This window comes from Scaptodrosophila lebanonensis, unplaced genomic scaffold (genome assembly GCF_003285725.1).
Source record: "Scaptodrosophila lebanonensis strain 11010-0011.00,11010-0021.00 unplaced genomic scaffold, SlebRS2 tig00000024-arrow-pilon, whole genome shotgun sequence".
Taxonomy (NCBI): domain Eukaryota; kingdom Metazoa; phylum Arthropoda; class Insecta; order Diptera; family Drosophilidae; genus Scaptodrosophila; species Scaptodrosophila lebanonensis.
Window position 1 is genome coordinate 19,767,150 of NW_022060538.1, and position 24,073 is coordinate 19,791,222.

Below are 24,073 nucleotides of genomic sequence, written 5' to 3' on the forward strand. Positions count from 1 at the left end.
ATGCCATGTTAATCCTCGTTAATCCTTTAGACTCCACGGCTGCACGGCTTCATGGCTTCGTGGCTTCTTGGCAGCATGGCTGGCCATAAATTTGACAGGCGTGTTGTTGTTGATGCTGTTATTGGGGGCAGTCGCACACTCACTCCAAATGATATGCTAATGAAATGCAGCCGAGCCAGCAGAAGCGGCTTCCCTTCTGGTCAGGGCATGCGCCACTTTGCATAGCAATTTGTGGCAGGCAAAAGGCGAGGCAATTGCTTTTGTTAGAAACTGCAACGAGCTCCTCTGTGTACTTAACGGACATTTTAATTGGAAGTCAATTGGGTTAGCTATCCAATCGTTGCAATTTTCTACAATCTAACTATTTTATTTGTTTCAAAATTTCTATGCCTAAGCTGTCTTCTCTTTAAATGTAAACTACTTAATTCGATCTTACTTGTATATATTTAAATGAAATTATAAGACTTTAAAAGCTTTATCAGACATTTTAATTTTAATTGAAAGTCAATTGCTCGCCCATCTTTCTACAATCTACCTATTTTATTTGCTTCAGAATTTCTATGCTATTGGAAGTCAATTGCTGGCCTGGATTTGCTATCCAATCGTTGCTATTTTCTATAGTCTAACTATTTTATTTGTTTCAGAATTTCTATGCCTAAGCACTCTTCTCTTTGAATGTAAACTGCTTAATTCGATCTTATGTATATATTTAAATGAAAATTTAAGACTTTGGAAGCATTATCAGACATTTTAATTTTAATTGAAAGTCAATTGCTTGCCCATCTTTCTACAATCTACCTATTTTATTTGTTTCAGAATTTCGATGCCTAAGCAGTCTTCTCTTTGAATGTAAACTACTTAATTCGATCTTATATAGTATATTTAAATGAAATTTTAAGACCTTGGAAGCATTATCAGGCTAATCTTCACACTCTAAAAAACTTATAATTGTCGCATAAATACTAATACAAAATACCTCTTGATGCTCAAAATTTCTGACATCGAATTTGTGTCGAATGAATTAGTTATAGACAACATATAGTACATTATTTATCAGAAATTTCGTTATATGAGGAACAACATTCTGACAACCCTTCCATCGCCACTACACGGCCTTGTTGTGTGAATCGAAGTGAAGAAGCTGCCTTTAGAGAGTTGGGTTAGGCTTGCCATAGTTATTATTGGGAAAGAAACTAATTGGAGGCAGACTTAGCCATCTCTAGACCCTAGAGGGTCGAATAGACGACCAGTCTTAGGTCATACCACAATTTGAAACAGCTTGTCATAAGTACCCCGAACAGGTTTACTAATGAGCAATGGACAGGTCATGGTCACGGATTTTTCATCAACTTCCATTAGCTGCCATTATCTTTTACTAGAGCATAATAAAATCATTTAAAAAATACGAATAATCAAATCTGTTTTTCGTAGTTTTAGCCATAAATTCTTTTTTAAAAAAAGTATAATAAACGGAAACCAGCTTCTCCCCAAATACCTTTATAAGGTCACCCTGCGCGAGCTCGCCTGAAGCACAAATGAATGCTGCAAACAAGCGGCGCTCCACTTGAACACACATTTGCGACATTCAATGGGCTTGTAGTTTGTGTCTCATTGTCATGCCGGCTTATTGATTGGAATACAATGGATCCTTAAAGTGTGCTTACAAGCGCCGTAACTCAAACAAATTGCAGCGACCAAACGCCTGACTCAAATGGACGGCGACACCGACGACGAAGACGGCAACATCGACAGAGACGACACTGATCAACAGGCGCGGCAGTCGTGGATGGGTCGCACATGCAGTGCCTGGACCAGGTCCAGGTCCAGTCAGACAACAAGTCAGCAATCCACGGCCTCAGATCCCGGACCAATGCGTTTTACATGATGGCTACACGACAGGACAGGAGCGGCCGACCAACGAACTGCGCGCGCGTTCTCTTAACAAGAGATAAGCTTCCAAAATGCGGTCCCTTGCCAAGTTCTTCACTACACTCAGAGAAATTTAATGTTACATATATTAAATGATAAAAGGATTGCACTGTGTTCTAAATTGCCGTTTCTTTTTGGGAAAAACCTCAAAATATCTTGGTAATAAAATTCTTAAAAATTGTTTTAGCAAGTTGAAAAGTGCTGAGGCAACAAAAATTGTCAACTTTATCTTTGAAGACTATATTTTAATGCGATATTAGCCTATTTACGAAAATTTTAATTTTTTAGTTAAGTTCGTGGTAGAACCGCTTTTCACAATTTGGTAGAAAAAATAACAATGAATCGAAAGCAACTGAAGACTTTGTTTTAGAAAAAATAAAACACGGCAGTGTTTTAAAAAGATAAATTGACAAATATTCGCGCAAAGCAGAAATAATATCACGTTTGTTTTAAAAGAAACTTCAAAATAATCGCACATATGTAGCTGCTAAGATGAGACAACAAATTTATTTTAAGATGATACCCAAGCATTTCTAACTGCAAACAGGTACATTGAGTAAAAAACAATTCACTTGTATCAGAACTTTATATAAACAACCTAATTGCTGTATATACGTATACCCAGTATATCCCAGAATTGCAGGGCAGACCCATAGAAATTGTTGTCACAATTATTACTGAAGTTTCGTAATAATCCATGAACTGCTGCTGGATTGAACCGCTTTAATTGAGTTGACGAACATTGAAGGTTTTTCTTCAAGTGCAGGTGTTGCTTTTGGCCTTTAAATTATTCGAAACTTGCCACAAACACACACACAAACCAGAGGCGCTACTGACGCTTATGTTAAATTTACCAAACAAGCGATTTGTATGCAATTCTGTGAGGGGCGCGCTGAAATCCAAATCCCAACGAGACATCATGACGTCGTGGATTTGCGCGCTGGACTGCATTGTCTCATCGGATTGCGTCTGCCGATCTGTCTGCGTTCTGGGCTGCCGCCGCTGCCACTGCCAGTGCCGTCGAGGAGTCTAGTTTATTGGCGCGATTTTTTATTTGCATTCGAAATGTTTTGTTTCTGTTGCCGCTGCCGCTGCCACTGCCACTGCCACAACCTGAGCCGTAGCCGCAGCCGCAGCCACAACGGCTGCACGTGATGTATGCGACTGCGAGAATCGAACGGCTGGCCGTCTGTAGACGAGGCCGTGCCTGCATGTTGACTTTACCGGCCTGACCACACAATTGTTCGCGGCCATAAGTTTCGGCCACTCTCAAGCATTTGGCTGCAATTATTTGCGGAATTCCTTTTGGAATATATTGACTCTGGTACGCCGAGTCGAACTCGGAACTTGCCCAAGCTACGTGCCGCCTGTGCATGTCCATAAGCTGGGGACTAGCTCTGACAGCCATACAAGGAAGCTTAGCTCGGGCGACAGCCAACGGCCTCAGGAGTGTCGACTTTGAGTTTGGATATGGGTTTGAGTTTCTTGTTTCGGTTTCGCTTTGGCAGAGTTGATTCGCTCATTGGTTCTTCTGTTAATTTGTCAGCAAATTTGTTTCTTAGCACATTTCTTAAATGCTTACACTTTGTTAACTGCTTGAATGTTGCATTTGTTGTTGTTTCTTGTCGTTATGATAATAAGAATATATCTGCCAATATAGATATTGGAAGAGAAGGCCTCAACCAAAATATATAAATAATATATTGAGGGAAAACTTTCAAAAGCCAAATACATTTTGTTTTTCCAATCGAACAAATTGTTATTAGTCTTGAGTTGGAATCATTTAAAATGTTATCCATTCTTCCTCAAACTAATGCATATTACTAAAGAATAGATAACCATTGGCTATACATAAACATGTCTTCTATGTAGGTATTAAAAAAAATTTCTTAATTAATTTAATTAATTAATTCAATTTTTTAAATAATTTTTTTTAATATTTTTTTTTAATTTTTCTTTTTTGTGGAGAGTACAGGCTATATTACTGTCGGGCTTGCTCGACTGTAGCGTTCTATCATGTTTCATATTAAATTTAATGTTCTACTATTTCAAACCAAAAATAAACATCGTAAATTTTACATAAGACATATTTAATTAGTGATTTTAATATGAAAAATATTCGAAACAAAGTGTAAAACTTCGTTATTAAAGTGTGGTTAAATTTAATGTTGAACCATATTAAATATTAATATGCACACACTTAAAAAATAAATAGTATAATACTATAAATAAATACAAATATTATAATTTACTATGGAATTATAATATTTTTCTCAACTTTAATTTGAAGTTTTTTGTAGTCGATTTAAATATACTGGAAATAGATTAAATTTCAATTGACTAGAATTCTCAAGTGAATTTTCAGCGGTTGTGTGGTATAAATAAAAGTGTAACCGCTTGACACACAGATGTGGTCCTCAGGTATGTGTCAAGTAAGTGCTATTCAATCAGATGCTTCTCACTTTTCATATTAATCAATTGATTCAAACTATTTCCATACTAAAAGGCATAAAAAAACATCAAGAAAATTAATTCATAATAACAAAAGAATTTTAGAATTATTTTCTGCTGAAAATGGGTTCTATAGAAAAAAAAGTAGTATTTTAATAATATTAAATGTAAAATTGAAGTGTATACATTTAACAAGGGCATGGGCAGGGGGGTAGGTGGGCATGACCCCATTCTACAAAATTTTTTGCCATATTAAGTCCATCACACGTTCATTTTTATGACGCACTATTTCGCCTTAAAATGGATCTGAGTTGGATTTGTTTAAGTTTTTATACCCTGTACCCAAAGGGTACAAGGGTATATTAGTTTTGTGCGAGTGCACATGGAACACACAGAAGGAGGCTTGGTAGACCCCACAAAGTATATATATTCTTGATCAGCATGACAAGCCGAGTCGATATAGCCATGTCCGTCTGTCTGTCCGTCTGTCTGTCCGTCTGTCTGTCCATCTGTCTGTCTGTATGAACGCAAGGATCTCAGAAAGTATAAGAGCTAGAATAACCAAACTTGGTAAACAGATTCTCCTGAGACCGAGAAAGGACGAGTTTGTTCATTTTTTCTGATCCACCCCCCCCCCCACTCCCCCCCTGTTACCGATTTTCTATAACTCCCGTAATTCTTGGAATTTTGAACTAAAATTTGGTAGTCACATTAGGTTAGTAATTATATATCCGTATACCAAGTTTCATTATGATAGAATGATCGGAAAGAAAGTTATAGCCATATAACCAGGTTCAATGCACACATGCATACATATGTACAAGTACACAAATACGCATAACGCACGATTCTGATGTAAATGTAAATGTATGTATGCATGCATGGAATATTTTATATTTAATTAGTTAATATTTAGTTAATTAATTTAATTATTTTTTTGTGGGGTGGTACAGGGTATTTAAGAGTTGAGCCTGCTCGACTTTAGCATTCCTTTCTTGTTTCATTGATCGTATGCATAAGTTATTTTTTAAATGCCTCGTGCATTATTTAATCAAAATTTTAATTTTTTAGCCCAAAAGCTTTATTTAACGGAAGCTTATTAAGGACGTATTACCCCTTCTAATTGTATCTCGCAGCTCGCATATTCAATCAGCCTCAAGAGCATGCCTTATTAAGAACCATATGATTACTGGACATTCGCAATTGCAATTCATTCTGCAAACAAAACAAAGAACATTGTGCCCACCATTCAATCGCAATTGCGACTCGAAGAGGAATTGCAATTGGAACTTCAACTGCGACTGCCCACAAATGCAAATTGTACGCCAGTGCCCGAAGTGTCAAATTAGACAAAATGCAAAGTCAATGCTGAAGAGAACCCGTTCGAATTGCAAATTGCCAGCCAGCGACTGGCTAGAGCCTCTACAGCTTACGAGTGTGTGGTGCTCTGGAGTTGGGGAAGCAGGCGGTTAATTTTCTACGAATCGCGTGTAGTTGGCGCTGCGTTGCGCATTTGCATGTGGGTGGTCAAGCAAATTGCCAGAACGTGAGCACAATTTTTAAATTAACGGCCAAAAGTGGAAAGAACGGCAGCAGCAGCGGGCTGACAGGCCTAGAGACAGGGAGTTAGACAAGCCGGTCACATTCCATTCCATTCCACACACAAAACTGTTGCGATTAATTGCAAAAAAGTTCTAAATTGTCAGCGAGCCGAGGGCAGATGGAGGGATTGACCAAGTGACTGCTTGACTAACTGGCTGACTAACTGACTGACTAACTGACTGACTGACTGACTGTCTGCTGTTTGTAATGGCCACAAAAATGGCGTCTTGTGCAAACTTTGCAACTGCACTGCCCGGGCCAATAATCAGACCTTCATCGTCGACTTCGTCGTCTTTTTGTCGTCGCCGTCATGGTCGTGAGCACTTTATGCCTTTCAGTTTGGATGGCTTGGCTTAGCTTGGTTTGTTTTCGGTTTGGGTTTGGGCTTTTGAGGTTTTGGGCTTTGGGTTTTGCGTTTTGGACTCTTGGCATACTGCAAGTACTCGTATATGCGAAACGTGATCGATAGACTACCAGCAACAAGAACAGCCACAACAACTGCAAATTGGTCTCGCCATTGCAAAATGTTTGGCTTTAGTCAAATTATGTTCTTTGCCCGTTTGATAATGAAACTGCAAATTGAAGTTACTTTGCTGTTTCCATTGCTGTTGCTGTCCAAAATTGATGGCGCAACCAAATATCTCCGCAACTCTCCAGCGAACCTCCACAACTCGGACGAACGCTAATGATTACGTGTTATCGTGTTGTAATTTTACACAAAACTCTAATGATGCCTCTTTGGCCAGCTGCCTTGTCCTTCTCCTCCTCCAACCTCCTCCTCCTGCTCTTTATAGGCTGCCATGGATGTGGCTCCAGCTAGCGCTGCAGGTTATATGGTTTAGATCATGGCAGCAGACACTAACTAGACTCATCATTGAGCGTTAACAAGCTCATTTTTCTTAACTTGACGTACTTGAGCGGTTTCTCGCGCTCTGCTAATCAAACGATGTAATCTTCCTTGGTGTCTGGGATCGTGCCAGCAGCTATCGATCATAAATCGAACCGAAAGGCAAAGATTGCGCTTTATATAAAGTGTATACTGTATACAAATAATCGGAGAGAAGTAAATTATAATACGAAATTAATTTAAAGTAATTAAATAGGACAGCAATATGCAAATGCACCCGCCAAGTCTCAAACTGTCCAAAAAATTTTAGGCTTTAAAGGATCTCAAATATTGTAAGGCGCTGCGAACTAACTTAGTTCTAAAAGACATCGGAACAATACTCTTTAAAAGTACATACAAGTAGAATGGCATTTAAATACTTTTTAAAGGAATTTGGTTCGAATTTCATTAAGAAAGTATTTCATAGAGTCTTTATAGATAGTTTAGAGCGAAATTAAAAAGCAAATTAAATATGGTCGTAGCTAAGAAATACTTATATTTGTACTTATTATAGAATAAACCTAATTCTGTTTTTACACGGTTTTTATTTGCACGGTTTGAAAATTAAAAAACTTTATTCCATTTAGCTCGATTTTTCATATGACCAATGTCTTTTTTACACGGTTTTTTCACACTTTTTTAGAAACCAATCTACCGTGTGAAAACAGAATTAGGTGTTTTCTTAAATTCATGACGAATCTTTAAAAAAAAAAAGTTAATAGTCATGTTATTCGCCTTTTGAATTTTATACAGTCGTAATAAATAGCTGGGGTATGGTTTGAGCTCCACAATTCATTTATAGAACGGTATATATGTATATTACTAAAAACTTGCCCATTGCCGCCACACCGCTTACTCACATGTGCATACTATTTATACCAATTAGAAAATTCACCTGCCCCTCTTAAAAACCCTCAGAAGCGAAGCCTATCAATCAGAGATCGGTTCGAACAGCAAAACTTAAATGGAACCACAGCACCCCAAACCGACTATCTATAATGTTGACAATACTGATCTTAATAACGATCCCAGGCTGTAATTAAACCAAAAAATTTGTAAATAAAAATAGTAGGTGCAAGGCATTATTAAGTTGTAAGCCGGGGTCGCTTTTTCAATCTCTAAAACATTTGTGAACTCAGCAACTCTGATTCTATGCACACAGAACCTAAAACACAACACCTGATTTACTAAATAAATAAATAATAAAAAAAAAGTTTTCACTTTAAATTCTACTGCTAGTTAAAATAACTAACAACCTACAACCTTAGTCCCCAGTTCAATGGAAATTGAGAAATTATGGATAGAAAATGTGTCAAAGAACGTTTCAAATTCAAATTAAACCTCAGCAGCATATTTTATTTTATACCATCTTATCTTATCTTATCTTGGTTATATGTAGCAGCAACTAAGGCCCCCATACAAGCTGTCCCATCAGCAGCCACACACCCACAACAAAATGAACCCACACATCCAATAATAACAACAATGTGCAGGTCAATAACAACATTGAAGCGATACTGGGCTAAATTTTCATTACGGCAGACAAAACGTTGGTTCCTGCTAAGGGCCTCAGCGCAGCTCTGAACAAATTAAATTGAATTTTTATGTTCACAAGCGTAGAAAATCATGCACATCTCATCCAATCCAATCCAATCTAATCCACTTGGCAGCTTGGAAGCAAATCAGCCCCAGCCCCTCCCCAACCAAGTCCAAGTCCGAGTCTGAGTTCGAGTTCGAGAGCGAGTCCCGGCCATAAAATCGAGCCCACTTAGCGTCGTGTGTGTGAGTGTGTTGTGGGTTAATAAATAGCGCCTGCGCTTGCGTTGGTAGTGGTAAATTATGGTTATTTAAATAAACAGCACACGATTTGATTTTGTGGCCTAAAAGTGTTGCACGGCCACGTAATGCGAGCGCCTCTGAAATTGTTGCACTCAGCTGCCTTGCCAGGTTGCCAGGTTGCCCGACTTGCCTGGAAATTATGTTGTACATTGTTGTAGTTGTTGTTATTGTTGTTGCCTTGCCGATCGTGCACAGCGTGCATCCGAGATAGGGGCGCCGAGCCAGTTGTGTTGCTCGCGCACCTTGACAGTCACTCAAGTCGGGCAGTCGCTCAAGTCTAGGGGGTTGTGCCATCAAGTCATGATTGGGTAACGCCCCGCGTACGTTCCCAGCCGACTGATTTACCGATGACTTCCAATTAGGTTCGGTTCTAGGCAGTGATTGCCACACCACCGTTTGGGGCATCATTAACTGATGAGGTCTCCGTCGCCGATATAATCGATAAGGACATACGCATCCAAAACCAGGGATGCAATTAAAAGCAAACAACCAAGGGCGTACGCAGCCTTTACAAAGGGGGGCCCAAAAAAAATGTTTGATTAAAAATTGCACAATGCATTTAAAAAATAATTTATGCATATGATCAATGAAAAAACTACAACAACAAAACTCTATTCCATTTAAAGGCGAAATAGTGCGTCATAATAATGAACGTAAGGTCGACTTTATATGGAAAATTTCTCGAATACATTCTTAAGACTTCATATTTCCAAGACTGATAATAAGAGATGAATGCTAACAAATGTAGTTTTATTCTAATTTGATCTGATCTTAATATTAGAATCTGTAGTTCCCTTCAGTAGTGGTTATATCCCTCATTTGATCAGATCTTAATGTTAGAATCTGTAGTTCCCTTTAGTAGTGGCTATTCAGCAAACTTGAGAAATGGTTTCTGCAACTCTCTACTGGAATTTCGTACCAATTTTTTTGAATAAAACACTTTTTCTGATGTATTGGACCATTATCGCACCATGAAGAGCGCCCCAGAACATAATGTTCCCAGTCATCAGCAGCCTGCGTTGAATTGCAGAGTCTAAATCTAAAGTTTAGAGTCATGTCTGGATCGCTTTTTCTCGTCATAAAGATTATGAATCATATGTACTTATGGGGACGAACTTGTTTCCTTCTGTCGTCCAAGTATATTTCAAATTATGGAAAATCTTTAACACCTATTTTAGGAACGTCCACCTAAGAATGGGGGACATACTCCTGCTATTATTCTTAGATTGGTTACTAAATATTAATTTCCAAGATATGTAAGTACCAAAGACTTGTCCCAACTGTAGTCTTGGCATAGTCGTAGTAGTCAATATTATTAGTGTACACTCAATAAGTACGAGTAAGTAGGTTCCAAATCTTAAAAGTAATAATTGTTCAACCCAATTCAAAATAATTTTATGGTATTGCAATCACGAAATCCTGTATGTAAGCCAGCCACTATTTCAGTTTTATTTCTCCACCACACACTTATTTTAACTAGATTATTTGACTATCCTATGCAGCTGCCACTAATTCTCAAAATACACGTCACACGTCCCACAACACCAGATCACCACATCAGCATCTTCAGGATGGTCGAGATATGCGCGCCGTTTCGGCGTTTTGTTTATTTTGAAGCTATAATTTAAGCGGGTAATTGCACGCTGGCGGCCAGATTTGTAACTAAACTGCAAATTAGCAGCCAATTCTCGAGCCGATTAATAACCATAATTATTGGCTCAAAAGCTGACGAGCGAACGTCGCGGCACAGACACAAATGTTGTTGTTGCTGTTGTTTTCCCTGTTCCCGAAGTTCTTCCACACGCAGAGTAGAAGAGGATCTCGACCAGGCAGGCGGCAGCAACAAATTGCGCGCCTTCTCAATTGCCAATTCGTGATACACCGAGGCGCGTATGGGGCTGGCCAACGACTTCGGCTTCGACTTCAATTCCAACTCCAAACATACTGTGGTATGGATAGCCAACAAGATTGTTCAAAAGCTATCGAACATGGGGTAATGCACTCTTATAAACCATTTAACAAAGACGTAGTGAAGGGACCTAGTATATAATCCCATTTAGAACCACAGGACTTTTTTTTCAAATCAATTAGGAATGTTTAATTTTTGATCAGTATTGCTGCCATTTACACCATTGTGCAACGGCTTTGCTGCTGCTGTAATTCAAATAGTGAGCGCCTGGCTTAATTGCATAAAAGAGCCAACACGAAGCTTCGTTTCAGCAGCCCGATATGCAAGGATGTGGTGTGGCTGTGGCAGTACCCTCTGGCAAGTGTTTCCCCCAATGCTGCTGCACTTGATGGACATGTGTGTCTAATGAAGCGGCCTAATTACTGTGTGTACCTTACCTGTACCTGCCACCGTGCCTCTTTGGAAACCGTGCAGATGCAGATCTCAATATTTTGGCTAATGTGTTGAAAAGTCATGGAGCTACTCGAAAACGATTTTGGGAAGGAACGGCATATAAACGCAAATAAAAATCGATCGAAAAAAGCACTTGTATAGCACTGGCAGACCATAATGACCAGCCTGCTTGGACTAAAAGAATGCCTCCTTGGCTAGTTCCTGGGCATGGTATGATCGCAAATTAATAAATGTCGATACTCAATTAAACTGTCCGAGTGTTGTGCACGCTATAAAAATTGGCTCGCCCCATTACAGCGCTGGATAACTACATACCAACAGCAATACTTGTACATACTCGTACATACATATATAAGCCGAATAAAGACATCCCCAATTGCAATGCTAAGGCAGCCAATTATCGATGAAATGATTAACTGCGTCGACGAGGCCAGCACCAGCAAAAAAAAAGAGTAGATATATAGCACAGCTATTGAAGAAAGCAGCAAAAGACGAACTAAGGAAATTAATTTATGCCGAAAAATGAACAATAATAAATTTAAATCAATTTTTATTTCCCATGTATATGTGTGTAATCTTATAACAATTGTTTTGCATCGTTAAAATTATATTTTCGGAGCTGATGATACCTAAATCAAATTCAAAACGAAACGAATATAACGCTTAATAGTTAGGGCTGCCTGCTGCGAAACTGTGCGTGTTGTAGCAATGAGTATCAAGCACTGAAAGTAATTGATAATCGATAACATTCATACGATAAGAGATAGTCATACTCTATTATTTCCTATTCGTTTTTTGCGCAGTGCGCGGACGTTTGTTTTCGCCAAAGCTTAGTTTTAGACGCTAGATTTAAACCCCGTAGTAGATACAATGGCAGCGAATAAAGCCGCAGAAGTATTACCACTGAATGAAAGTGATTCGAAACAAAATATAAAAACGAAGATAATGGTAAGCAAATTGTTGTTATTTCGTCATTTCTTATTCTTCAAAACCCCCACTTTTTAGCCTCAATCTGTCGGCGTTTGCATATTTTGTGAGAGCGAAGCAAAATTAGTTTGTCATCGTTGCGGCGATTTCTACTGCTCGAAGAAATGTCAGACATTTGACTGGCAGCGTCATCGTTATATTTGTTTTTCAATGCCGTAAGTAATGCGCCGCCTTGTGAACTTTTGTAATTCCGCTTAACTGTGCATTTGCAGATCTCTGGTGCATCCCAAGGCTTGCTCTGCCTTAGCAGGAATTGAATTGCCACTGCCCCCAGCGCCGGCACTTAAAAAACTAGAGGACAATAAAATACTAGCTTGTGAAATAACAAACAAGGAAGTACCAAAAATACAGACTCAACCGAATGTCGCTTCTCCGGCAAAAAGCCCCGATAATAGCAAAAAGAACTACAATCGCCCAGTAAATGAAGTTGTGACCCCGACAGCACCTGTGCTGGATCACTCGAGCAATAGGAGCCCGACTTCTGAAAACGGCATGAACATTGGCAACAATATAAACGCAAGCAGCTGCGAATCCATTGAATCAAGTGGAAATAATAAGATGGGAAATAATAAGAAATGCGTACCGCCAATGATAAAGATGCCGCCAAGCAACAGTACTATAACTGTAACCGGGTTCCGTTCAGCAAACCGCTGTAGTGTGCGCGCTGCCAATGAAACTGCTGATAAAGCATATTTTGAAATTTGTGAGAAGGTTTGTATGCATGCATATGTATATTTATTGTTTATACATGTGTAACCTAAACAGTTACATACATATGTGTGTGTGTATGCATGAATGACGTCTGCAGCACGAGAAGCCGAATCGACATAAATACAATCTCAAATGAAGCTGATGCCTGATATTAACATGCATGTTAGGAAGTCTGTCGTTATATACTACAGATATGATGGGTATTCAAAACCGGTTTACTATATCCAAGTTTTGAATAGGAAACAGAAGTCTATAGAACAGCAAAGGGTACAAGGGTATATTAGTTTTGTGCGAGTGCACATGGAACACACAGAAGGAGGCTTGGTAGACCCCACAAAGTATATATATTCTTGATCAGCATGACAAGCCGAGTCGATATAGCCATGTCCGTCTGTCTGTCTGTATGAACGCAAGGATCTCAGAAAGTATAAGAGCTAGAATAACCAAACTTGGTATACAGATTCTCCTGAGACCGAGAAAGGACGAGTTTGTTCATTTTTTTCTGATCCACCCCCCCCACTCCCCCCCCCCCCCCCTATTAACGATTTTCTATAACTCCCGTAATTCTTGGAATTTTGAACTAAAATTTGGTAGACACATCCAGTTTTATTATATATCCGTATACCAAGATTCATTATGATAGAATGATCGGAAAGAAAGTTATAGCCATATAACCAGGCCCAATGCACACATACATACATATGTACAAGTACACAAGCACGCATAAGGCACGATTCTGATGTAAATGTATATGTATGCATGCATAGAATATTTTATATTTAATTTAGTTAATTAAATTAATTAAGTTAATTAATTTAATTAATTAATTTAATTTCTTTTTTGTGGGGTGGTATAGGGTATTTAAGAGTTGAGCCTGCTCGACTTTAGCATTCCTTTCTTGTTTTATCTTGCTAACATTTAAACCTCATATTACAGATCGATGTGTGCGGCCAGAAAATGCCAAAATTGCGTAGTGTAAAGATAAATAGTTATGCTCTGATCGCAGCGAACGAAATATATCATCGTGTTAAGGTGCTGGCTATTACGAACAAACATATTGCGCGCGTGCTCTTCATTGATCATGGCATGACCAAGCTACGCAAAATTGACGACTTACGCCAAATCCCGCATGAGATTTTAGAGCTGCCCTGCTATTGTCTGCAGATACAATTAAAGGATGTGCCCAACTATGCCACATCTGATGATATCCTCAACTTTTTAGCGTTGTTCGAACGTAAATCGTTTAATATCGTATATGGCATGGAATATGATGTGGAACTATTTCTCATCGGATCGAATATATCGTTAAATCAACACATTCGTGATTTTTGCGCCAATAGAGAGCTCTATGGACAGACTAGGCCAGACAATGATCTAAAGAACAAACGCAATAATTTATTACACGAAGCGCAGATGTACAAAAACTTTGCGAGGGCACTTGATGTATCACTAAATCAACGAATTCTGGCCAAGGAAATTAAAAAAGAGGAGCTCAACATCGTAGAAACGAAGGCATTGCCTAATCCACAAGCTATAAATGGTGCCATAAACTCAACTACTGTAGCCATAGAAGAACCTATAGAAATAAAGAAGTCTGCAGCCAGCATTCTCGAACTACTCGAAAAGAGAAATGATCAAATTTCAACTTCCATTCCGGAAGCTGAACCAAAGACAGCCACAGAAACTAAAGAGCGCCAAATATCTCCAGAAAAGTTTAGTGAAAGCAGCAACGCCCAGATGGTCGAAGATATAGAAAAGCCAACCAGTGATGAAAAATGTCTCCCGGCCATTAAGTCTGATATCACGGGTGCCTCTACACCGGAGAAAACTCCCGTTCTTACTCCCGTATGTATTGTTTAAATTATGTATTTAACGAAGGCAGCTCAGCTTCTCTTTACAGCCCTTCGAAATATGCCGTCTAGATACCAATACAAAGGACGGACTGAAAGCCTACATCGTAGACAATTCGAGTATTTTGCGAGGCATTGTTGGTGCCTTTGATTTAAAACACGCTCGCAATCATGCCAACATTTATATATATTTGAAAAAACTTAATGATTCAGAAGCCTATGAACCGATGTAAGTAAACATTTATTTCCAAGGTCTAAAACAAAATTTCATACAAGTATCCATACCAACAGCCTCAACGAGTATGTCATAGCAAAATATAATGGTGAATGGTTTCGGGCCAGGGTAACGGAAATAAAAAACACGATACCAAAAAAATACACGGTGTATTACATCGATTTCACCAATGTAGAAACAGTGACTGTTGAAGATATACGTCGTTATCCCACTGACTTGACTGTGCCTTGTAGCACAAATATTTGTCTTATTGAAGGTTAGTTCCATAATAGCTAAGCTTTTTGCAACAGAAAGCATATCTAATCAATCTACAATCTTAGGATTCCCCCACAAGCTGAATGATGCTCAGGCTGCCTATTTAAAGGAAAACCTGCAAATAAACAAAATGTTCAACATTGATGGTGTAAGCTACTTACACGACATGGCCCTTCTCCAATGCAATCAGTTGATTGATAAGCTCAATGAACTATAGAGAACTACCTCTAGCATTTGTTTACATTTTTGAACGGACAATCGCATTTACCAAACTTTGCTGAATATCAGAACTTAAATATATGTACCATAAGAAGCATTCTGCAACATTAATTATAATACTCTTGATATAAACCAAAATGTTACATATTAAAAATTTGTTAAACACTACGCAGTTAAAAAGCTCACCTATTTTGTTTTGAAACCCATCAAAAAATCGTATCCATACTTGTATAAATCGTATTTGATTTAGTTAAAGATTTAGACTTTTCTAGCATTTGCATTTAGAGCGGTAGAACGAAAATTTGAGATTGTGTGTTCCCATTGGAATGATATTCGACGGCACAATTCATGGAGAGGTCTAGAATAATCCCAACTGGTCCATTTAAAACGCGCGCGTAACAGAATCTGTTTACCTTAATTATGTTAATTAGTGGGTGTTTAGAAATTTGTTGACGACGCGAACAATTTGACAATTTTCAATATGGAAAAACAAATTCAACGAATTTGTTTAAAACTGAAAAAGTTTTGGGGAGTTTATACTATACATAAATCGAGCATTTCAGTGGCATAAAAAGTTCAGTGTCTTTTAATGACGATAAGTTTACAAAAAAGTATTACCAGATTCTTGACAGTGTAATAATATAATTTAAAATTAAAAAAAAATTATGTAAATAATTTTTCAACTTTTTGAAAACAAAAGATTACATCACTATATACCCGAAACGTACAGGCATGCCTTTACCGTTTACAGCTAACGCTTAATATGTTTATCATGCGTATCTGATTGTTGAACGACTTCCAAAAAAAAAAAGTCGTCCTCAATTCATTTGTAAACCTCAAAATTATCTATAGATTAGTTTAGTTTTTCTTAAGTCCTAGCAATTGCGAATAAAATATATAATTCGATAGTTAAATTTTACTTTTTATTTTCTGAGGAGCATTCAACACAAAATTAGAAATGTATTCAATATCGTGAAATAAAAATAAAATTAAGGATATTCATTATTCATCCATGTGGTCAAATGAAAAGTGTCAGTTTCATAAATTAAATTTCTCATACGAATACATATTTTTCGTACATAAGTCAGAGTTAATAAGTAGAGCGGTCCTTTATTGGACTTCTGCGGACAAAATCTTATGTAACATTGGCCAGGTGATGATGCGAGAATTGGGTTCAGAGCCCTCCTCCACAAAACACGCCATTTTGTCATTGGCCTCCAAATACTGCTCAACTAGTTTGAAGTTCTTTCCCTTGTCAAAACCTGAAAATGAAAAATATTAGTAAAGAAACGTAATGAAACGAAACGCAACGCTTACCCTTAATAAAACATTTTGTGGCATGAACAGCATGCAGCATATCGCTTGAAATAGGCTTTAGGCCGTCGAAGGGTACTTCCTCGATGTTGCCGTAGTCGCAATAGTAGATACGAGCGGTATTCTTGTAAACCTCTCGACAGACGCCGCGGTACCAGGATCCGTCTCCACTATACACAGCAATGCACATTTCACCCACACTTTGAACCGATAACGTTTTTAATTTATTAATATGGTTATGCATAGGAGAGGGATTCTATTTCTATTCCGTTTTTGTATGACGTTCTAAAGTTTAGTTGTAGTCAGACTTGTTAAATGGTTTAACATATCTTGATCATTTTCGGGGAAGCCTTTTAAATTATGCAGTAAAAGAAGACTGAAGAATGTGAAATCCGAAAACTTTGATTTATCAAGCTTACGCGGAAGTAAAATATGACCCTAATAGAAAAGCCTCTTCAATCTCTTCTAATAATTAACATATAGATATAATTGAATATTCATTGCAATAACACTTACCCGGGCACATAGCCTGGTAATCCCTTATGGGAACAACTGCCATGGCTGCGAACAAGATCGAGCACGACCTGGAAATTTTCCGCCACCATTTCGTTAGCAAAAGAGCAGGCCATTATATTGCCAGTTTCGGATAGTCCTGCTACGTTCAGAACAAGTACATTGGATTGGTTACCCAATGGTACAAGATTTTTCGGCAAATCATCGAAGAAGTAGCGCTCAATGTTGTTTTCGGAAAGGTCGTCGAGACGCATGAGACTCATGTTTCTTACTTCCGGCGATGCTAGCGGATACGGTGACCTTGGCGGCGACGGTGGCAGAGGTGGCAATGAGGACACACTATCAGGCTCCGGCACTTCCAGTGGTTTCTGTAGCCTATCTTTATGCTTTTCAGGCGATGGTGTGCATACACTCGGTGGCAGAGCCTGCTTAGGAGCCTCTTCTGTAGAGGGCTTGAAGAGAAGCGGCAATATTCGGGTTACCAGGGAATTCGGTTCTACAGTATGTGAAATCAAATCCACATAAGCTCGATCTTCATCATATTCGACGCGCATATTCTCCTCGAGAAGAGAAAGGACATTTAAAATGCGCAGAGCCTCGCAATTTTCCAAAATTGCAGCTGCTGGCATATCTGATATTGTTTTCAATTTGCAATAGGTGAGGTGCACCGGCAGGTTGGCGATAAATGGGCAGGCGATGCGCAATTGGTTATTGTCGACGTCGAAATTAACGCCAGTATCAATGTTAAGCACAGTTGAGCGATTGTTTTTCACGCCAGTGATCTTTAAGATAATAAAAGACATAAGTTAGCACGAAAATAGTTGTTTTAAAAAATAAATTGGAAAGTTCTTCTAGTAGCTTACCTCGCCACGGAAATAACCGAGTTTGGGGCAAGTGACCAGCACAATGCTACCAACGGCCACTTCGCCGCATGGCTTACACTTCATTTCAAGCTGCTTGAAAATCCCTTCGTATTGTTTAATTAGCCACAAATTAATGCAAATCTGATTATAACCGATGACCTTTGTTATATAGACTATTGCCCCGTCCTCTATTGGGCTGCGCCAGTACTTCAGTCCTAGATCCTTAATGGGCCCTTGGAAAGTATTAGCGCGCACTGCAATCTCAGCTCCATCCGAGGTTAAGAGTATAGCGCTACACATGCGTAACTTCTCCTGATCTTTCTCATTATCAAATTTGAATTTAATCTGTAATTTTATGCCAGGCTCCTGCAATTTATCAATTCCATTTTTGTCGATCACGTTGACGGAAAACACACGCAATGGATGTCCGCAGAGCTCGCTGGGAATGCGGCGCACTTCTGTAGTCATGTTGATGCGACCCTCGTCCATTTCATATACCAGATATGTGAGCTTAGGCTTCTCTATGAAGCCCAACAGAAAGGCTCGTCGATAGCCATGAGCAGTGCGGGCAGCCACATAAGGACCTTCGGGAATGGGCTCATCTGGCTTATCTTTTAGACTTGCATTTAAATCAGCATTTAAATTTTTCATCACGTCAATTTGAAGTAACGCCACCTTTGGCTCATTAGCTGTGTGTTCAAAAACATGTACCACGGTTACTTCAGGATTAATTGCCAGCATCTGGACAGGCAAATTTAATGGAATGGTCATCGTTGGCTTTAGCTGAGCCGGATAAACACCATCTGGAGATCTCTCGCCCAACAGACGCAGCGTTAGTTTCTTATTGATTTGTACGCCGGTATTGGTAGGCAAATGGACGCGAAAAGCAAAGGCTTTGTAAGCGGCCATACGCGGCACCGGTGGATAAATATCCACAACATTCACCATAGCTACGAAGCCAGAGTCAATTAAGAGCAACTCTACCCGCTGCGTTTCTGTGCACAGCGACAACACTCGACCACGATGAATTTTATTGTCCTTGCAAACGCCAACAAGTTGATCCACAGTGAGCTCATCAAAGCTGTAATGTTTGTTACGATTAATACAACGCGCCATGTTTTCGGTAAGCCGCTCCAGGCGCACACTTTGAGCCACATCAACGACCCAAATGGAACCATCATAGGTGTCCATAGATGTGACACAGCACTCGAAGAAATCGGTTTTATCTGGAACCATCTTATCGCGCCACAACGTTGACAGCTCTTCGGTAACCGGTGGCTTGCTTGCAGAAGCAGCCGCAGGCATTTCTGAGTTGGTGGGCACAGTAGCAGCGGCGACGCCGGCGTCACTCTGCACTGGGAACTGGCTCAATTTTGCGATGGATTCGCAAGAGCCATGATGAGCCTTCACCAGCGGCCTGAAATGGGAATTCGAAGGTGTTTAGAAATTGATCTTTCTTATACATACATACATACATGCATATGTATATTATTATGTACACTTACGGCATGGGCATGCACACGTATTTGTGACGCTGCCAGTCCCGGCGCTGGCAGACTACACTGCAATATTTTTCACTGCAACGTTGGCACTTTAAATCGGCCACTTTGCCGCACAAAACGCATTCTAGCATCCTGGTATATTTCGTTTGTGACATTGTAGCAATTTTTTACAATATTCTTAAAGTAATTCAATTGTAAATCCAAAAATTGTACCACACAGCGTACTCGACGTCGAATGGAAGAATGAATATTTATTCATTCATTCAAAATGGCCGACCTAACGGTGTTTCTGAGAAAAGGGTATAGAAAAATCAAATACAAATCAATCAATCACCTTTGAGCTTATAATTAACACCTCCAACGAAATTTAATTTTGCGAAATACATATGTATTGCTAATAATGTGATTACCTGTTCTAAATTACAACGTCCACAAAATTATTAGAGAAATTTCAAGATTCAAACACAGACGCACGCCAAAGCTCACTTTCACAGCAATACCGGCAACCTTAGAGCTGCCAGACTGCTGCGAAGAAGCGACATTGCAGAATATAAATGTTCCTATCTTGCGTCCGTCAACATGTTCAACAATGGATGGCATTGGTGGAATGAGCATCAAGAATATTTTTGAGAAGTAAATGAGCAAAAAGTTTTTGACCCAAAGTGAGCCATTATTGTGAAATAATTTGTAATTATTAAAGATGAAGATTAAAATAAACATTTGCGGTACATATATCTATGGGAATTGCGATGAAGGCCACGGCTGTGTTTTTTCCGCATCCGACGAGCAAATTTGCGTGTTCCCGGGAGTGCTGCCTTGGAATTCAACGTATGATCAATTGAATTTGAATTAGGAAATGTCCACAAAACCTTTTATATTTTATTGATCTGGCCACCTACTATTATTATTGGCCACTGCTCACAAATGTTGAATTTCGCAGTGACCGTGACAAAATCACAGCAATTTCGCTCAACATCATTTTAGAAGAGGAAGAAATCCCGCGGTTTTTGCGAACGCAATTATATATTTCTGTAAACATTACCGTGGCATATTTTAACATTCCAGAAACTTAACTAATACTATACGAAATGAGCACTACTCCTTCGAAAGCGCAAGTAAGCGGCGGGTACAAAACGCCAATGAAGCAGAGCACAACAAAAGCGCGCCAAGCAAAATCAAGCAATTTAAAGGCGATCGAAAACCTAACCAATTCAGAGGACTCCAGCGGTGCTGAGCCAGACTCTGCACAGATTGAAGAGTCCGATGAAAGTTTGCCTCAGCAGCGAACACGGCGCTCTACCCGTAACCCCAGCCCCACCAAAAGGTATCGGGAGTACTGTAAAGAAGTTTTTGATGATAAAAGGCAGGCGGTTCGTAAACGCCGGCAAGTAGGCGCTTATGATGAGCGCACCGACGATGAGATCCAAGACCTGGATACAGACAATGAAGAGGATGTGGAAAATGAGCAGCAAGCTCCAGCTAATCCGGATGTGCAGCTCATACAGGCCTACGATGTGGCGGGCAGCAGCATGTTTGGCTTTAATACGCCCAAAAAACGGGATGGCATGGCCATGGCTGCGCTCAGCGCCACACCTCGCACACCCAAGACCCCTAAAACACCGAAGACGCCGCGCTTGGGTGTCAAAACACCAGACACGAAACGCAAGAGAGCCGCCGATCAGCCCAAAACTCCATCACATGTGCGCAGCCGCGTCAAGCAACGTACGTTTTTGAGGTTTCTAACTTGATTTGATTGACCAGTTTAAAGTTGATTTCGCTCCACAGATATTGCAAAAATTGTGAACAATTCCGATGAGGACTTTTCGGCCGATGACAGCGACTTTCAGCCCAGCGATGCGGAAGAGTCCAGTAGCAGCAGCAGCAGCGAAAACGCGGATGGCACTTCCGACAACGATGCGGCTGATGATGAGCCTAAAACGCCCTGCAAGACTCGCCGTACCATTGTGGTGCCGGTGCTGCCCAAGACTCCGTCGGCAGCGCGGCTACGCCAAACGGCACGGGCTAAAAAGTCCAATGAGTATGTGCCCGAGAGCGACGGCTACTTTCATTCTCATGCCAGCAGCAAAATCCTTACCTCCGATCACACGCTGGATCGTCTAAAGAATCCACGCCTAGCCGCTGATCGTCTGTTCAGCCTCCTGGCCGAAATGAAACTATCCACTGAGCATGAGACGGCCATCAATGCCATTATGGAGGAGTATCGCAGCTATTTTCCCAAGTGGCTGTGCATTCTAAACGAGGGCTTCAATATTCTCCTTTACGGACTCGGCTCCAAGCGTCAACTCCTGCAGGCATTTCATCACGAAGTGTTGGCTCAGCAAACTGTGCTTGTGGTCAATGGTTTCTTTCCCAGTCTGACGGTGAAGGACGTGCTCGATAGCATAATCGGCGAAATACTGGATGCCGGCAACAGTCCAGCGAATCCACACGAAGCGGTGGATATGATCGAGGAGGAATTCGCGCTCATACCAGATACACATTTGTACCTCATAGTTCACAACTTGGATGGTGCCATGCTGCGCAATGTGAAGGCACAGGCTATATTATCCCGCCTAGCGCGAGTATCCAACATCCATCTGCTTGCTTCCATTGATCACATCAATACGCCCTTGTGTAAGTATGCCGTATTTTTCGATTTGAGGCCGATTTTGAAAACGATCCTTCAATCGTTAATAAAAAGAATCGAAGGAACAAATTGCCTCAAATCGAAAGCGGGAGAAAGCCAAAAGGTTTATAGATCGTTGTCTTTTGCAGTGTGGGATCAGAACAAGCTGAGCAATTATAACTTCTCGTGGTGGGACTGCACCACAATGCTGCCTTATAGCGATGAGACGGCATTCGAGAACTCGCTGATGGTGCAGAATTCTGGCGAACTGGCCCTGTCCTCCATGCGCAGCGTCTTCTCTTCGCTGACCACGAATTCGCGCGGCATCTACATGCTGATCGTTAAGTTTCAGTTGAAGAACAAGGGGAATCAGAACTATCAGGGCATGCCGTTTAAGGATTTGTACTCCAGTTGTCGCGAGGCCTTTCTCGTCAGTTCGGACTTGGCGCTGCGTGCCCAGCTAACAGAGTTCTTGGATCACAAGCTGGTGAAGTCGAAGCGCAATGTCGATGGCTCCGAGCAGTTGACCATACCGATTGATGGGGCATTGCTGCAGCAGTTTGTCGACGAGCATGAGAAGAAGTGAGCGGAGCGGGTGAAGAAGTGCCTCCGTTTAGAACATATTATTAATTTATTACTTATTATAGTTTGTTTTTATATATATATATTTGTTTTCGATTTCGTTTAATAATTTCAATACAATTACAATTTTGCTTCATTAAAAATGTTGCTCGTGTTGATTTTGTTGTTGTTATTGCTAACTCTATAATTCAATTATATTTCGTTATCATTTTAGGGCATCGTCGTTTTCTACAAACATTTAGATTGGCATGCATAAAAATGTCTCAGTTAATTTGTCAATTGTTTAAATTTATTTACTTGATATTTATTTTGCCGTTTCGCTAAGTTGTAGTTTAGTCGTCCTTCCTAACTGCTTATAAATAACATTAATTTGTAATTATTACGCTTCGTTTTCTCAATTTTTCTGAACGCTACACACATAAAAATAAACGCTTTATTTAAATTTGTTGCCTAACTTAGAATCCGCCTTCAATATTGCGAGTTAATTGATGACTTTATGAACAGATTTAGGTATTTTTTATTAGCATTACTATTATTCAATGTAACTGTCATTTAAGTTTAAAAACAGTGGCCTCCCATATCGCCTGAGCTGCCTTAGACGTGCTTTCGAAGTTATATCCAACAAATACTTTAATAATTATGGGCTAAGACTGTTCGTGCGGGTGAATCAAAAGTAAAAACGTTAAATCTGATTTTAATTTGCATTTTAAAAATAATTATAATTCATACATGATATACATAAGTGTAAGACTAGAGTAGGTCTGAAAAATGATTTCCATTAAGAAACCCATATTTTAAAATTGTTATTCGGTTTTATTGAAAAAACATTTAGGAAACTCAAAAAATGTGTGTAAATTATGTTTATTTCTGACTATAAACTGAATATAAACGAGTTTGATTAACACCGTCTAAAATTCCAATCAGTATCAATTCAAATGTAATTGACATTTTTACCAAGCGATACAAACAAAATATTTTTGAATACTTGTAAGCAGGAAAACTGAAGCTTCAAAATCTATCGATACGATCCATTCATCCATCTAGCTATGGCATCAAATATTAACAATATTTAGTGTAAAAAATGGAATGAATTTATACACCTTATAGAGAAATAATTTGAAATTGTCTTATTGGGAATGTCTTGATGCGATCTCCGAGTATATCAGTAGCTGAGCTCAATCCTAGTGCTTTTCTAAATGAGTTTTAGATTAAACATTCCATGTGCCCGTCTCAGTGACAAACACAGCGAAGACAACGAAAAAAAATGGTTGCAATTCATATTTATGTAAATAAATATATTAATGTATTTTCTTCCTTTTCCTTTCATATTTTTTGTTCTGTGGGTGG

The 24,073-nt window shown here is 39.4% G+C and overlaps 3 protein-coding genes across 3 annotated transcripts; 2 read left to right on the forward strand and 1 right to left on the reverse strand.

Annotated features, from left to right (window-relative positions):
• The first annotated feature begins 11,852 nt into the window (after positions 1 to 11,852).
• Positions 11,853 to 15,471, forward strand: LOC115621093. The gene is made up of 7 exons (XM_030514627.1): positions 11,853 to 12,017; positions 12,075 to 12,211; positions 12,269 to 12,767; positions 13,704 to 14,612; positions 14,668 to 14,846; positions 14,909 to 15,108; positions 15,173 to 15,471. The coding sequence occupies exons 1-7, from the start codon at positions 11,940 to 11,942 to the stop codon at positions 15,322 to 15,324; spliced, it is 2,154 nt and encodes a 717-aa protein (XP_030370487.1). The 5' UTR covers positions 11,853 to 11,939; the 3' UTR covers positions 15,325 to 15,471.
• Positions 15,472 to 16,362: 891 nt separating this feature from the next.
• On the reverse strand, positions 16,363 to 20,020 carry LOC115620707. The gene is made up of 6 exons (XM_030514082.1): positions 19,929 to 20,020; positions 19,522 to 19,807; positions 18,017 to 19,433; positions 17,157 to 17,935; positions 16,644 to 16,840; positions 16,363 to 16,588 (listed from the first exon to the last, which is right to left on the reverse strand). Exons 2-6 carry the CDS (start codon positions 19,671 to 19,673, stop codon positions 16,437 to 16,439), a joined length of 2,697 nt encoding a protein of 898 aa, XP_030369942.1. The 5' UTR covers positions 19,674 to 19,807; positions 19,929 to 20,020; the 3' UTR covers positions 16,363 to 16,436.
• A 518-nt stretch (positions 20,021 to 20,538) lies between these two features.
• On the forward strand, positions 20,539 to 22,863 carry LOC115621130 (origin recognition complex subunit 2). Its single transcript, XM_030514680.1, has 3 exons — positions 20,539 to 21,240; positions 21,304 to 22,152; positions 22,294 to 22,863. Exons 1-3 carry the CDS (start codon positions 20,607 to 20,609, stop codon positions 22,728 to 22,730), a joined length of 1,920 nt encoding a protein of 639 aa, XP_030370540.1. The 5' UTR covers positions 20,539 to 20,606; the 3' UTR covers positions 22,731 to 22,863.
• The last annotated feature ends 1,210 nt before the right edge of the window (positions 22,864 to 24,073 follow it).

Bases quoted from the DNA above. Each gene is read 5' to 3' on its own strand.
- LOC115620707 (XM_030514082.1), bottom strand. From the start codon at position 19,673: ATGTCACAAACGAAATATACCAGGATGCTAGAATGCGTTTTGTGCGGC. The intron at 17,936-18,016 runs GTAAGCTACTAG...ATTATCTTAAAG, and splicing joins TCGGTTATTTCCGTGGCGAG to ATCACTGGCGTGAAAAACAA. The intron at 16,841-17,156 runs GTAAGTGTTATT...ATCGGTTCAAAG, and splicing joins TTACCAGGCTATGTGCCCGG to TGTGGGTGAAATGTGCATTG.
- LOC115621093 (XM_030514627.1), top strand. From the start codon at position 11,940: ATGGCAGCGAATAAAGCCGCAGAAGTATTACCACTGAATGAAAGTGAT. The intron at 12,018-12,074 runs GTAAGCAAATTG...CCCACTTTTTAG, and splicing joins ATATAAAAACGAAGATAATG to CCTCAATCTGTCGGCGTTTG. The intron at 14,613-14,667 runs GTATGTATTGTT...TTCTCTTTACAG, and splicing joins AAACTCCCGTTCTTACTCCC to CCCTTCGAAATATGCCGTCT.
- LOC115621130 (XM_030514680.1), top strand. From the start codon at position 20,607: ATGAGCACTACTCCTTCGAAAGCGCAAGTAAGCGGCGGGTACAAAACG. The intron at 21,241-21,303 runs GTACGTTTTTGA...TTCGCTCCACAG, and splicing joins GCGCAGCCGCGTCAAGCAAC to ATATTGCAAAAATTGTGAAC. The intron at 22,153-22,293 runs GTAAGTATGCCG...TGTCTTTTGCAG, and splicing joins TCACATCAATACGCCCTTGT to TGTGGGATCAGAACAAGCTG.